General features: G+C 38.9%; 1 protein-coding gene across 5 annotated transcripts in view; it reads right to left on the minus strand.

Moving 5' to 3' along the window:
• Positions 1-15,239, minus strand: part of SYT1 (synaptotagmin 1) — a 349,423-nt gene that overhangs the window by 88,597 nt on the left and 245,587 nt on the right. For all 5 annotated transcript variants that reach the window (XM_064655599.1, XM_064655598.1, XM_064655597.1 and 2 more), the window contains one exon: positions 4,884-5,068. In XM_064655599.1, the coding sequence (XP_064511669.1) occupies positions 4,884-5,068 (185 nt within the window). The remainder of the gene's footprint in view (positions 1-4,883; positions 5,069-15,239) is intronic.

Genomic DNA, 15,239 nt, shown 5'->3' on the forward strand with positions numbered 1-15,239 from the left:
CAGTAAGTCAGTAGCGGAGCCAAGAATACACTCGTACTCCAGGCTGTAGTACATATACCTAATCCCAAATCTCCTATTTCACCTAACAGACACACTCACTGTAAGCCAAAAATCTTTCACTAGTGACAGTGTTTTAGCCTGATGCAACAAGAAAGGGTTTGAGCTTTTAAATCTTTTCCACAAATGCTTTGTGACCTAATAAAATGTTCAGAGAACAACAATTATTCTTCAAGCAACAGGGCTAAATTTTAGTAAGTTCTCAGTGCCGCTGTTCATGACTGAATTCCTTTCCTTAGCCCAAAGGCTGAGCTTAAGCAAGAATTTTGCTGCACCGATGTATTAAATTCAGACCAAATAAATCAGAAGCTATTTTAGTGTCTCTGGAGCTGGGTGTTCAGGGGCTTATTTTTTTTTACCCCTAAAGAAAAGAATAGTAGGAGCCACCAGGGCATTAGTAGAGATTGGAAAGTTCTAAAGATGAAAACTGTGATGGGAAGATCTCACAAAAACATTAGTGCCAGTTGTCATTAGGCTGCACCAACAGAAATCTGTACTAAGACCACTCAAAAGAGATTGGTATGGAACACTAAGAACTTACAGCGTGGGCACTGTACTGAGATGATGTGAGAACCCAGAGCAAGTTTTGTGAGGTAGCAATTATTTTAGCAACACTTAGAAACTAAGACATTAAAAATAAACACTGCTTTTGTCTACTTTTGATATGGTGACATTTATACAAAAAGGAAATAAAATTAGAAAGTTATTTTTATGGGCCAATCAATTTTAAACTTGAGCTTTCTAGTACAGTTTGCCTTAATATTTTAACCAGAGAAAGAATGACAACCTCTTTTCTTTCACCCTCCCCTAGCCTTCCCCCAAATACATACCCCACCAAAAAATGCCCAATCAATTTAGTTCAGCCTTTTGATGTTTGTATCAAAGCTACTACATACACATCTCTGCTAAGGAGACAGAGCTGTCAGAAGACTATGAGAGCTTTAGACTAGGTGCGTCCAAATATCAAAATAAACCTACCGCAAGTGACAATCCAGAACAGTCATGAGACACAAACACAGACAAGGAGGACATAGGAGGAAGAAATAAAAATTAAAACATCCACACACAAACATTAGTAAAAAACATGGAGAAATGACCTTTTTATAGCAGTACATTAACTAACAATTTGCCTCCCCTAGAAGGAGTCTAATCCTCCCATTGGCCCTTGGTGTAATTATATACTCTACTTGAAAAAACTAGCCTTGCTTGGAATGGAAATGTGTCTCAAGATTGAAAACCTAACCTTATTTTAAACTCATCTCCCACTCTATGTCAGCTATATTTGTTCATAATCTTCACATGAAAACAGTTTCTCATTTGAAGTTGTGTTCAGGGCAGTGGATGTTTCGAAGCACAAATATTCTAACAGAGACCAAATTTTTTCCCCCCTTTCTGTAATATCTGTCATGTGTGACTTTTGAGCTGACTGAACCTGTATGTCAGAAAGATCTTTAATTATATCAAACTACATGGTTCTATAATGATTTGTCACAGATGTGCAGGTCAGCATGAGTAAATGTAGGTCAGAAGTTCTCTTTGACAAACAAGTCCAGATTAAGATAAAAATTATAATTTCAGGATCTGATGCTTTCAATTTACCAAATAGCACTCCCTTTCAACTTTGTGTCTCAGGGGATCTAGGATCCTGCAAGATGCCAAGTGCTTATCAACTGTTATTATGCACTCTTAGCTGAAGGCAGAAGGTAATCAGCACTTGCAGGTTCAGGCCTAACAATGACTGAAGTAAGTTTTCTGGTTTTTGACAACGTTTCAGATATTTGGTACTGTACACTGCCTTGTATAACGGCATTAGATTTACATCCTGGTCTTCAATTACTTTTTTTAACAATTTGCTGTTTTGAATAGCTAAAATATATTCTTAATATTCCACTTTCTATTTTATACCAGAACCTTTAAAGTGCTTCAATTCTCTTAACTGAAATATGCTACATTTAGCATTGCATTGAGTCCAGCCAGATATATTAAAACTTGCACTGATAAGTTAACTTAGACTAAAAAATACGTCATACAGACAAAAAATGACAGCCAAAATGTTGCTTTAAGAATTAAGTTGGTAAAAGTTACTGAACACCAAGGACTCAAAATATGTATACTGTCAGACTGCTAGGAATGAATTTGAGGTGTTAATTTAAGAAGTCTGGTTTTGAAATCTCAGGCAATGAAGAGTTGGCTGGAAAGTTGGTGAACTACTTATTAAAGGTCTGACATTTACATCAACTGAGAATCTAACCTCCTTAGGTTTGACTGTTCAAAACAAATCATATTAGTTAAATCCCAAAATGTCTCAGCAAAAGTAGGTTTGAATAACTATACAGAGTATTTTGAATGGAATCATCTTAAAATACCTATCTGTGCAACACTACAAAGTTTGAGCTCTTTTTCTAGACAAGAGACACAGAATTCAGCTTTTTATCAAATTTTCCCATGAAAAAAAAGTAAATGGAATTCGGTATTAATTGCATCATATAATTTTCCATGTAAAATACTTATTTTCCAAGAGTCCATGGTCATTTATCCAGGTGCTAATGAATATAATTAAAAACACTTAATATATTGTAACTACAACAATGACCTCACGATATGGAACAAATTCCACATAAATATCAATCAACAAATTACATATTATTTCTCCTATAAAAAAGTAGGTTTGTTATCATTAGCAGAACATAATGAAGTTCTCAAGGGATTTTTTCACAAGCATAATCAAAGCATTTCTTCCAAATTATTCTTGGTTCAGTTGGAGGAGTTGGCTAACAGTAGAACCAACAAGTGATGATCTGATTTTCCATGCATTGTTGAGGGGTAAATATCTCACAATTACTAAATATCTCAGAACAAAGTCTATAAATCAAATACAGGGAATCTATGAATGCTAAATTAAAGGGCTGTAAGACAAGGAATTCATTTCACGTTCATAATATGGAGAAAAGAACTCCAGCATATACCTTCTTCAAGGGAGAACTCAAAATTTCTGCTCTGATGGTTTTTAGCTCAGCCTTGCTAATCTTTCTAACTGTGGAATAGCTCCATCTACATTAGTGATTTTGTGTACTGAGGAGATTGTTTTCAGGTGTGAATTTGTCTTGTGCTGATGTCACGCACTCGAGTATACCAGTGTGGCACATGAAGCATCTTCTCTCCAGGAGGAACCAAGGTTGAAACTGCACACCAGGGCACTACCTGAAATACTCTACTTGCAATGAGTATGCAAGGGTCTCCATGTCCACTCTTTGTCCTCCTGTGTCATAACTGAACCTGGAAATAGCTCTGATAGCTCTATCCACCTTTGAAACTTATCCATTATTTTCCTCCCCTTACCTGAGATCCTTTCTGACTCTACTCATGTGATTCAGTTGCAGCCAGTCATCAGGCTTGTAAGGCTTCCTCATCTACTCTCCTGATTTTGCTCTTCTCCTACTACATACTACATGCCTGGAGAATGCTAACCTGTTCCAGGACTCTTAAGACTGGCTGATGAGCCACACTGGTGGCTGTTCCATCACTGAACATGGCATTTCACCAGTTGTTGTGGACTGCTCCATGGGCCTCTTTAGGTACTGTGCTCTAAGCTTCTCTTCTTGGATCTCGTCCTTGATCAGCTGGCCCTAGTCCTCAAGTTCCCAGCTTTGACTTGTACTTCTAATCAACCTGCCTTCAGCCTAGCTTTCTTCTACACTAGATCCCAACTTGTGGATGGAACTGCTTATCTTATTCCTGACCATGCTTTTATCCTCTCTTTTTGGCTGGGTAATCGCTCCAGCACTGCTTTAGCTCAGCTTCACCAGAAGTCTTGGGAGCACAGATTTGACCATGCAATATCTTTACAGTTATTGGCTCCTACTTACAAGGGTTTGCAAAACAGTTCTCTAAATTTCTTCAGTATTTCTTGTTTGAAAAATATAGCCCTTTGTCTTCTTAGCTTAGGAAATCTGTAAGCTGTGAGGACAAATGTATACTTCACATTTATTTCCTTATTCTGCTGCTTATTTCCAACAGTTTGCTCCAGGAAGGGCAATACTAAAACCCTGTCAAGAGAAAGCTTTATTTTCTTTCAGGAACATATTAGTCAAGTCTGCAACCCTGAGTATTAGGTCCTGCAACCTTCTGCTTCTCTTGAACGAAGTAGATCTGAAGGACAAGTTTTTCTGCCCTTATGAAAATGATGCTGCTCTCAAAGGGCATTATACTAATCTTCTCCTCCATGTTAGTCAGTTGACTCACAGATCTAAGTATGGCCTGTTTCCTTACCTTACTCCTCTGTTTACTCCTCTCTAGTAAAAAATGAATTCTCCAAACATCACTCTGTTGAATGTCCCTGTGCTTTTCCTTCTTAGTTGTTTTCCCTTGTTTCTGTGACTCTCATTTTTTTTTCTATGGTATTGTTTCCTTCTCAGATGAACTTTTGTGTAAAAAGAGATTTAGAGTTCAAAGCTACTCACATAAGCTCAGAAATACTGTTAGTAAGATATACAAGCACTGTACTAGGTCCTGGTCAAAGTCACTGTAGTGAAAATTGCACACATTTGCTTCATTTTGCAGGATACCCTTGATAAACTTGCCCATTCCAGGTGAGTTATTATATGCCTGCTCATGTTTTTTTTAGCAGAGCAGGGAAATTTGCTCACTGCTTCATCAGAGATGCCACACCCTGGTTCATCTGTTGTGATACCACCAGGAAGATGCTGTCAATTGGTCCCCTCTTCACAAAGCCACTACTTAGACAACAAGCACAACTTTTTCTAGACACATAAAACAGAAACTTTCAAATGCAACCCAAAAGTCTGAGAAAAGGAGAGGTACTTTACCTGGTCTTTCATGGTTTTCCCTAAATCTTTAACATCTTTCATGTTAATAGCATTCTTCCCTCCCTTCTCCTTTCCCTTCTTCTTGTTCTTCTTTTTGAACAAGCATTTCTTACAGAGACAAAAGCAGCAGGTGAGGATTAATAGGACTGCAACTATGGCTATGGCTATTAAGGCCCAAGGTGGCACTAGAAGAGAAGAAGACACACACACAAAAAGAAGGTGGAAAACTGTTAGTAGGGTTAAATTTAGAAAAAAACACATTTCTCTCACAGATAAGCCTTCTTCCAGGAAAATGCCTTGCAGAAATACCTGAAATCCTTTCGAAAACATCCTGTCATCATTTATATATTTCTCCCAACTGAGCATTTGCACATAAAATGCCAATTTAACACATCTATTTACATGTCTGATGACACATATCAAACTCGCAGCTATTTTGATTCATCAACCATCTGAAAACAGTATATCCAAAATATTTACACTGTGCAGTCCGTAAAATGTTAGGCAATTACTTATTTCTTTCTTTAATCATCTCCCCAACCCACCTGGCATTGTGTCTGAATTGGGTGGAGCTCACTGGAAATCTCCCTTTTCTGGAATGAAATGGCATCTGATCCAAGCAGTCAGTTCTAATGAACAGTCTCTGCCCACTGCTGCACTTGACAGACTCGCAGACTCCTTGAAACAGCTGCAGGTCAAGGTCACTAGTGAAGACTGATCAAGGACAAAGGACTGTCTAATACAAGGGCATTTGCTGTATTTGTCATCATGCCCTTAACGCTAGCAAAGTTTCAGCACATAGCTATGTTCTCACCTACACTTTCCCATAAACAAAAGCCTGTGTTGTGTTTTTTCACTCAGTCCAGGATGCAGGCCATGGCTGAAGCATGAATAAATAACAGAGAACACTTACCAGGATAAAATGGTCTCGTTAAAGATCAGAATTTTTGGAAAAAAAGGAATTAAGATGACACTTAAACATAAGTACTCCAGAAGGCAATTATGTTAATACAAATCAGTTTTAATGACCACTGATACCCACATTTAACCAGAATACCTGACAAAACTTTAAATCTAGTAAATTGTCATTTCCTAAAAATCTTGAAATGCACTCAGTCTATCAGGTCTGCAAGATATTCACTCAGTGCATTACCTAAAGGTCTCTAATATGATGCAGAGCAAAGCTGAAGAGTGAATCGAATTTGACATGTTGACGTCAGTGAATCACAAAAGGGAATGGACATTATAAATAGAGAAAATTAACTGCCTAAAGGAGCTAAGCAGAGTGCAAAGCATTGTCACTGGAATTTCCACTACAAATTACCAGTTCAGGAAGACAACAGAGCACCTACAGCTTCCTTACTCTATATTTAAGGACTTTTTTCTTTTATTGAAATGTCCTCAGTGACAGATACAAAAATAATGCAGAAGAATAGTTAAACAATAATTTCTATAATACTTTTGTGCCTCCAACTGTTCATTAAATGCAGCTGCTATAAAAGAGAAGCTGTACCATATGTAGAAAAAATGAGAACTGATTACTAAACAAATGAATGTTAAGAGACAAACAGTGAACAGATTAACAGCTGTTTATGGGATGTATTTTATGAACTCAGCAGCAGCAATTCTGCAGTTAAAGTTGCATCACATCTGCCCTTATCACAACTTCAAATCTGTATTTCATGCATTAGTATTTCATTTTGTCTTCAAATCTGGTGTAGTAACACTTTTTAGCACAACTGACTCTTCTAATTTTTTTTTCATCCAGCATGTACAAATGTAAAATCATCACCTTTCACAGGCACCGTGTGCTCTACTCAAATTCTAAACTTCACGTGTGTACTTAGCCTGTCAGACACCCAGCATCTAAACAGTATTTATGTAACACTGTACCTAAGCTAATCCACAGGAGTTATGCCAATACAAAATGAACAATGTGCCCAAATTTATCAGCTTTTTGTTTCACTGACTTGTCCGCAGTGCCTTAGGCATGAATATGGGAAGCAATAAGAGTATGGGATGGTGTTGAGTCAGCAGGATGGCACAGTGTGAGGAAAGAGAAGAGGGACACATCAAGTGTGGGTAAACTGTGAGAACCAATGGGTTGAGGAGACAGGGAATGTGGGTGTTAATAGGATATATACATATGCATCAAACAGATGAAAAAGCCTGTGTAGGCAGTGAAGTTAGGTGCCTTTATGCTGAAAGTCTTGTGTCAAGTTGTGTTCTGGCACCGCTGCCTCCATTTTCTGGAGCATGAACAATGTAGGGTGCCTTGGGGAGCATTTGAAATACTTGCAGATACATCAGCTTCTTTTTTTATAATGCATTGTCTGCTTTCATCTGTTTGTAATTTAATTTCACCCAGTAGCTCTTGTGATGCAATTAAATGATCATCAAATTAATATCTGAAACACTAAGAATTATGCAGAAATCCTTACTTATCTCTTCAGAGGAAATATGCTTTTTTTTTTATTAAAATAAGCATAAGCACTGAAGGAAATAGAATGGAGTAACGCAAAACATCAACATTTATGAAACCACTTCAAAATTCAAGTTTGAAAAAGCAAAAAGGAATGCATTATTCTTCCCAATAAAAGTGTACTATTTGTGTCAGAAAATGGCTCATCTGAACATTGACACTGACAGGGATTGCCCAATCAGTGGATGGAAATATTAGATTTAAGACAAGTGAAACACAGTTATCACTGGCTTTCAAGTGATGTTTGTTTTCTTTTGAAAGCATGATATAAATATTTTTAAATGTTAATCATTTTACATAATGTGGACGAGATTTTCCAGAATTACTAAAAACTTTGAGAGTTTTCATATCTGTGCTCTGCAATTTATGACACTGCCAGATGAACCTGAACTCTGGAAAAAGCCAAGGTTTTAAAAGATATTTTTCTATGAAGTCATCTCAAGGTGGACAGACCAGAATGAATTGACTGAAACCACTAGCCACTTTGGAAGACTCATTTGCAGACTTTAATTTTTAACCCTCTTTCTCAACTGTGACTAGTATCTGCAAAAATCTTATCAACAGTATATGAACTTTCTTGTGTTATGCACAGTCACTCACTTTGAAGATTCATATTGGTTAATTCCAGTTGGACTTTACCTATGCTTATACAAGATTTTCAAAGAATTTAATTTTTCCAGTGTTTAAATGAACAACAATGGGAACCTACAGTTTGAAAACTATCTCCAACTGTATTATAGCAGTTCGATCAGGTTCAGTAGTGCAGTTTGAAACCTCAGGAGGTCTTTGGACATGAGCTATTGAAGAAAAGGCCTCTGTGGCAGACAAAGCAGGGTGGGTGACATGGAAAACGCAGATCATGTCCCAGGGACCAAGGTGTCAGGGAGCCAGAGAAGCCTCTTGTACAACTTGTCTTACCTGGTGTTTGCACAAGGGGGTGCTTTGAAACAAGCAATACTTACCTATGCAACCAAGAAAAAGCTATTGGTTTAAGGATAATTAATATGTGTGTAAACTTTCTGGTGTTCCAGTGCTATTTTCTTTGTTCTAATCCTGTGGGAAAATACAGAATACTTATTTTGAAGAAGCCGTCATGAATCGCTACATGATTTGGAGATTCTGCAAAGCTCTTAAAGCTAAATCCATAGGAGGGGATCTGCTCAGTAGCAGTTAGTAAACAAGGTCTTGAATTAGTCTTATTGATCCAATCCAGAGTATGCTCTAGGACTTTACTCTGAAATGCAGGAATGAAGCCTATTTGTAAAAGGAGTGTGTAGAAAAAACGAAACACATGGCTTGCTCCTGAGCAATAGCAGGGCACTGAAGAGAGTAAGCTTTAGGATTGTGTTGATAACCGAGACATTTTGGGTACCAATTTTGCATAATTCAATCATGATGAACAACAGTCAAACATGGATGCAGCTAACAGAGATGTGAGCTATCTCATCCCTCTCTGTTGCTTCCTTCCACTAATGCCAGCCAGAGTTGTGTGCATAATGTGGGTTATTTGATGCATTTGATACAGTTCACAAATACAGCAGCTGTGACGCACTTGGATTATAATTTTAGTTTGGGTGTGCATTTACAAGGCATATCTCCAGACCATACCCATACACCATGCTTGTACTCATGTTCTGCAGCAATCTGGGAGGGCACAATGAGTGAATGGAAATATAGGCTCCCAGAGCTCAGCTAACAGTGCTCCAACTGCAAAAGGCAACTGGCCCATTGCCGAAGCACTGCCCCACAAACTTTGCAGTGTGGGGCTGGGTCCTCAGGACCAACTGCTTCATTTCACTGACTTGCTTCTACTGAGCTGTACTAAGTTTGGCTTGTGTCCCAACCTGTCATTAAATCTTGTTCCACTGAGCATGCTAGATTCAAAGGAAACGATGTATTATTGAGTTATTCAATTTAAAAGCCACAAATTTTGCCTTGGGCCTAAAACTGGCATTCCCATTAGACGATCTAAAATTATCAAATGCCTTGGAGGCCATTTGACTGCAGAGGAAAGACTGCAAGGGGGAAGTCACAAAATAGTGTAACAGCATCAAAGTGCTACAGTTTGTGAAACAGAACAGAGTCCTTAATCCTAATGATTTTCTTCCTTTTCCGTGTGCAATGCCAGAGGAAAGTTTACTAACTTAGAACTCAAATAGAGGGAAGGTCAATGAAGAACTAAAAACCTGAATGAAAAAGTGAAGACTTCCGTACCAAAAATACTGTTCACTGACAACTCCCAATTAAGCAATTAAGCATTCCCATTTAAACCCTGACAGCAAAGGACTATCAGATGATGGCAGCTTCCATATTATTCTGCAAAGGAGTCACATGGCACGCAGGAATTGATAAATATTAATAATCTATGTTTCAGAGAGAGGGCATGATGTTTAATAGAAAACTGCAACTGCCAAATAGCTGTATGTGAGGCACATTGTCATAATCTAAAGTTTTGGTAGCCTGAACATGGGAGCACTGGCAGTTTTAATTTATTAAACCATAGTTTGATCTTAGCTTTTTTGCACTTTCAGCTTCTAATCAGGAAGCAAACTCCATATATAGCCATGTTCAAACTTTCTATACAGAAATTCCCCAGGGACCAAGTTCTGGGAATCAATTTGACATTCATTAGAAATTACTTAAAGAAAATGTATTGAGAGTAAGGACCCAGGTAATGGATACCACTATCAGAGCAGAAGGCATACAAAGATTATCAATGTAAAGAAAAGAAAAAGCTGATACATGGTAAAATAACTTGTGAAAGAGGAAAAGAGAAACTGAAAATACATACTTACATATACTGATGATTTAAATACTAGCCTTCGGGCTTATACAGCTACATTTCCACCCCATACACTCTTATGTGTGACCTCTTGTTTCAATAGCATGTTTGCAAAATATTATTTTTACTTTCTTATATTTACTGCAAATTTTCTATGTGCTTAATGATGCTACCTTTGACCCATCACTAGAAAGAGCCATTACTAAATAACTTAATGAATGCTCTCATGCTGACATCTCCTCCCCTTTATTTTTTCGAGCAGCTGCAGTTGCATAAGGCTATCTCTATGAATAGTTTATGGAAGTTACTGAAGCCTTAACTGAGCTAAGAGATGTGTGTTCTGGCAGTGAAGGTTCCCCATATGCAAAACAGTCCATGAAAGTGCACTGATCAGATGGGCTCACTTTACTGAATATACTCCTGCCTATAGCTTCTTTCTTAGACATTATTATGCAAAATCATCCAAACTTCATATGCCTGAACATTCCAGTCTTTGCAAGTCAACTGACACTGAACTTAGCAGTAATCCTCAATATGGCTACAAATTTAGTCGAGGTGCTTGGGCTGTTTGAGAATATGATGGGCCTATTGTATCTCATAAAGCTGGAAGTCAAAATGCATAAAATGACTAAGATATTCACCTGAAGGCAAAACCACACCTACTATTGTAATTTGCAGGTCATTTATGTTTATTACTGCTGGTATTAATTCATCTTTTAGGGCATATGATATGTTCTCTGTTATGGTAAAACACAGCTACCCAACAATTTGTCTTGTTGGTCTCTCTCTCTCTCCTTCTTCCCAATGTGTTTCGCTTCCCCTCTCCTCCAGCTCCTCACTGCTCAGTCTCATCAGCTCCTCTGCCCATTATCTCTTGATACACATGGGGGAGAAAGAAAGAGAAAGCAAGACAGAGGAGTTTCCAGATGAGACAGGATGGTGAGGCAGCCCAAGAGAGGAAGTGAAGCTCCTGAGATGTCTCTTTGAAGGAATTACCTCAGAGAGATCGCAAAAGCCTTCAAGCTTAAATGTCAGGTTTCATCTGTATAAATACTAAAATGAAAATAGCTTCTCTGTTAACTTGCACATGCCCTCCCACTAATCAAAATGAAATAGAATATGAGCAAAGGAGTGTTAACACACCCCTATCCTCCAATGGCTGTGTCACTGTTGATCTGGGCTGCTCTCTTGGGCTCGTTATCAGCTCAACCACCAATGCACAACTTCCTTGGTGGACACAGGCTCCTCAGGAAGGTCCCTTCGGTGGTCTCTGGCACCTGGTTGTCCTTCCCAGCAGTGCCATGCTTCTGCAGGGATGCCAGCTCTCCTCTTATCCTCTCACAGCTCTCAGCCCTCCTGCCTGCTCCTGCCTCACACTTCCTCCAGCAAATATACCCATGGGGTATATCATCTTTCACAGAGGGCAAAGGAAGAAAGCCTTTTCTTCCATTTTGCTCTGTGAAAGACAATATATCCCACTTGGCATGCAACTGCCCAGAGGAGGAACCAGAAACCTAACTTCCTGCTGCACAGCACGTCCCTTGGGAATGACTGTAATGCCGGGCAGTATGACAAATAAAACAGCTTTTCCTTTCCAGCAAAACCTCTAAGTCACTTAAGACAGAAAACAGTGTAGGGAAAGGACTGGCTTTGGTGAAAGATGATTTCTAATTCAGTAGATAATAATTTTAGACTAATGATTCTTATCAGTTCATATATCTGCTGCCATAAAGCTTTTAAAATAAAATAAGTGAATTCAGGATCTAGATAATTGCCAGAGACAGTGCTGGGCACACTGAGCATCTGGGAAAGATGAAGAAAGCTGGAGCCTCCAACCAGACCTGGAAGCCAGACAGGTTTGCTGAAGACTTTCCAAAAACTCTATGTACCAACACCAGCTGAGGCCAAAACTTTCTAGAGAAGGGACAAAATAATCCATAAGGCTAATATTCAACTCTGACAAACAAATCTGTAGAAGTCTGAAATGACTGCTTTCTATCATGTGGAATTCTATTTTGTGGTTAAAACACCTTTCACTTTTCTTTTGGCATACACAATATATTGCATTTCAAACTTCAATTGATAGACTGTAGAAAAACAAACAGTAAAAAATTGTCTGACATGGGACTGGAATTTTCAAAGGGACAAAATACTCAAGTCATATCAATTCCACAAATCAAGAGAATAAGCCTCAAAAGTAATGAAATTGATGGGAAAAATCAATTATGCCTATATATGTTTGATTTTCTTGTATATTCTTTCTTGCCTATATATCTTTGATTTCACTGTATGCAATGAACACTGGTCTTAAATTCTTTTTCAGTTTTTGAACATTTGGAGATGCTATTTGTGTCAGATTTTCAAGGTTCACCCTGCAATTATGAGAGTCAGGGTTGTATCTCAATTTTCAAAAGTGGAATCACATTTCTTGCATACTAGAATTAGTCATGCACAGTACATGTGAATGTTATAAATTTCCACACGAGGTACAAACTCCACTGCCTAGGAAGTAAGAGCTAATTTGACACATCTTTATGCAGGAATAAAATCCTTTAAAAAAGGAACCAGTTTGTGAATTCTGACAAGATGAACTTATAGAAACTCTATCTGTCTGTTTGGCAATGTTCTGTTAACGTACACAATCTTAACACAGGATGCTATGACATGATGACTTAGGAATTAAAGGAGAACAGCTACTATTAAAAGATAACAACCATCGGAGTAATACATTAAGTTCCCACTGAAAGTAAGAACCAGTTTTATTTCTGTCTAAGATTTATTATTCATTTAAAAGGTCTCAAATAAAAATGGCTCATACATAGTAATTTTCATAGTAGATCACAAAGTGTCTTAGAAAGGAGGTAGGTAGTAATATCTGAACAGCACAGATGCAGATGTTCATATATACAGAATAAAATTACTTTGGTTAGAACTCAGAAAACACTCTGGGAGCATTGGAGCAACAAAGTTTATGTCAACTGCAGCTCCTAGGCATGCACCCACAAGTACAGGGAGCTAAGAGCTGGAGGATGCCATGTGCACAGTGCAAGCTAGGGCACCAGTGAGAAGCTTGGGTGCAGTGGCAACCTTGGATCTCACCAGAGGAAGCACCTCAAGCACCACCTTGGTGCATGCACAGTGTGTTGGCCCTCATAGCACAGAGGCAATACAAACTCACATCCAGAAGGAACCCCTCCAGCACATTAGTTTTGTGTGCCATGAGTGGCACCAGAACCACACATTCATCAGAGGTGCCCTATATCCTTGCATCAAGCCCCTCACGGCTGCAATCTTTCCGACACATCTCACTGGCACCTCAGCTGCTGCAGTGCCAGGAGCCTTGCTCAGCCCTTAGGGTACCTGCTTCACTCTGCTTCTTCCCAAGCAGCAAGGTCAGAGGACTACTTTCAGATTTTCTTCATGGATGTTTCATACAAAAGAGTGATGCTGTTGAAAAGGGCTGAAATGTGGCACTTCCTACCCTGGTGTGGAATAGTTACTGTCTGCAGGGTAACTACTGTTCCACAGAGAGTGTAATGACATGCCACACCCTGAAAATATTCCAGCCTTGCAGAGTGTTTGGGAATTTAAAACCTAATTTTATCTCTACAGATCTGTAGCATAAACAGAGACGTCAGTTTCATTTGCCATGCTGTGCTGCTGTGGTGCATTGATCCTGGCTAGATCCTAGGTGCCCACCAAAGCCACTCTATCCCTCCTCTTCTCAGCTGGGCAGAGGAGAAAAAATAAAACCAAAGGCTCCTGGCTGAAGAAGGACATGGAGACATCACTCACCCATTCAAACCAGATTCAACTTGGGGAAATTAGCTCAATTTATTACCAATCAAGCAGCTGCCCATATGAGAAGCCATATTTCTTTTTGTGATGGTAATGTATCTGTAAAAGTGTATTGCTTTTGCTGGGCAACAGTGTATGCTCAGTGAAACCAAACAAATATCTGCATATCTTGATCTCTTATTTTAAATGTACAGCTAAAACTTTGAACAAGATTATTTCATTAAATATTATCATTATTAATAGGCATTCATTTGTGAGTGGGTAGTGCCTACAGGCACTGGCTCAGAAGAAATGCCTCACCAGATCAGATGTTGTGCACAGATGAAATAAAATGACAGTCTAGCCTGAGAGGCTTTTCAGCAAAAGGTCCCAAGCCCGTGTGGTGGGCACGTGCCCATTTCAGTCCGACTGCTCACAAGAACTAATCCCTTGTCTAACCATCAGCCTACCAGAATGTACCAGGCATATACACTACCAGGTCCAGCCTGTTCAAGCACATTGCCTAACATTCCCCTGTGCATGGCCCTTGCTAAATACCCCTTCTATCGTCCTAGGATCCTTTCCACCTAGGACATGAATACCCTCTTTCTAGACAAAACACAGACACTGACAGCTCCATATCTTACCAGTGGCCAAGATTATGGCTAAGACAAGGCCCTGAAAGAAAGGACATAGAAAACCAAGTGACCTTCTTTGCCAGGACCCTCCAAAAGAAGTGCCTAAGCTGACTTTGTTATTGAGGTACTAGCAGTTTATCCCACACAAACCAGATCTCAATCATGGCTCACTCTGGTGTTTCAGGTGACAGCTTTTAGAAGGAATGCCCCAAATAAAAATGTGGTATATTCAATAATTCTTCGGGTTACATAGTGTTGCCTATTTTTTTTTGCATAAATTTTTGTATTGTAAGCACTTTCATGTTGAACCTTTCAGTGTGAGAATTAACTCCCTATCCCTAGTCACAATGACTGGAAGATCTCACATGGTTCATCATTTTTGTTTGTAGGGTGTCTGTAACACCAAGAATGGTCCTAAAATACTTATGTGCCATTGATGTAGGTACAATTAACACGAGCCATGCACATGTTGATGGAGACTGAAAATATGATATACTTTGTTGGTCCAGTGTTCTCTCAAATCTGAATTCAAGTGGATGCTAAGATTGCCAGGTAATCCTGGTCTTGGTGCACGGCCAGCAATGCCAACCAGGTGCACCATACACAGGCAAGGGTTCATACCATATATCAGTTATAGAAAGCAGCAGAGTAGGGTGCTGGAATCGTGACTGTGTTAT

This window comes from Pseudopipra pipra, chromosome 5 (genome assembly GCF_036250125.1).
Source record: "Pseudopipra pipra isolate bDixPip1 chromosome 5, bDixPip1.hap1, whole genome shotgun sequence".
Lineage (NCBI taxonomy): Eukaryota > Metazoa > Chordata > Aves > Passeriformes > Pipridae > Pseudopipra > Pseudopipra pipra.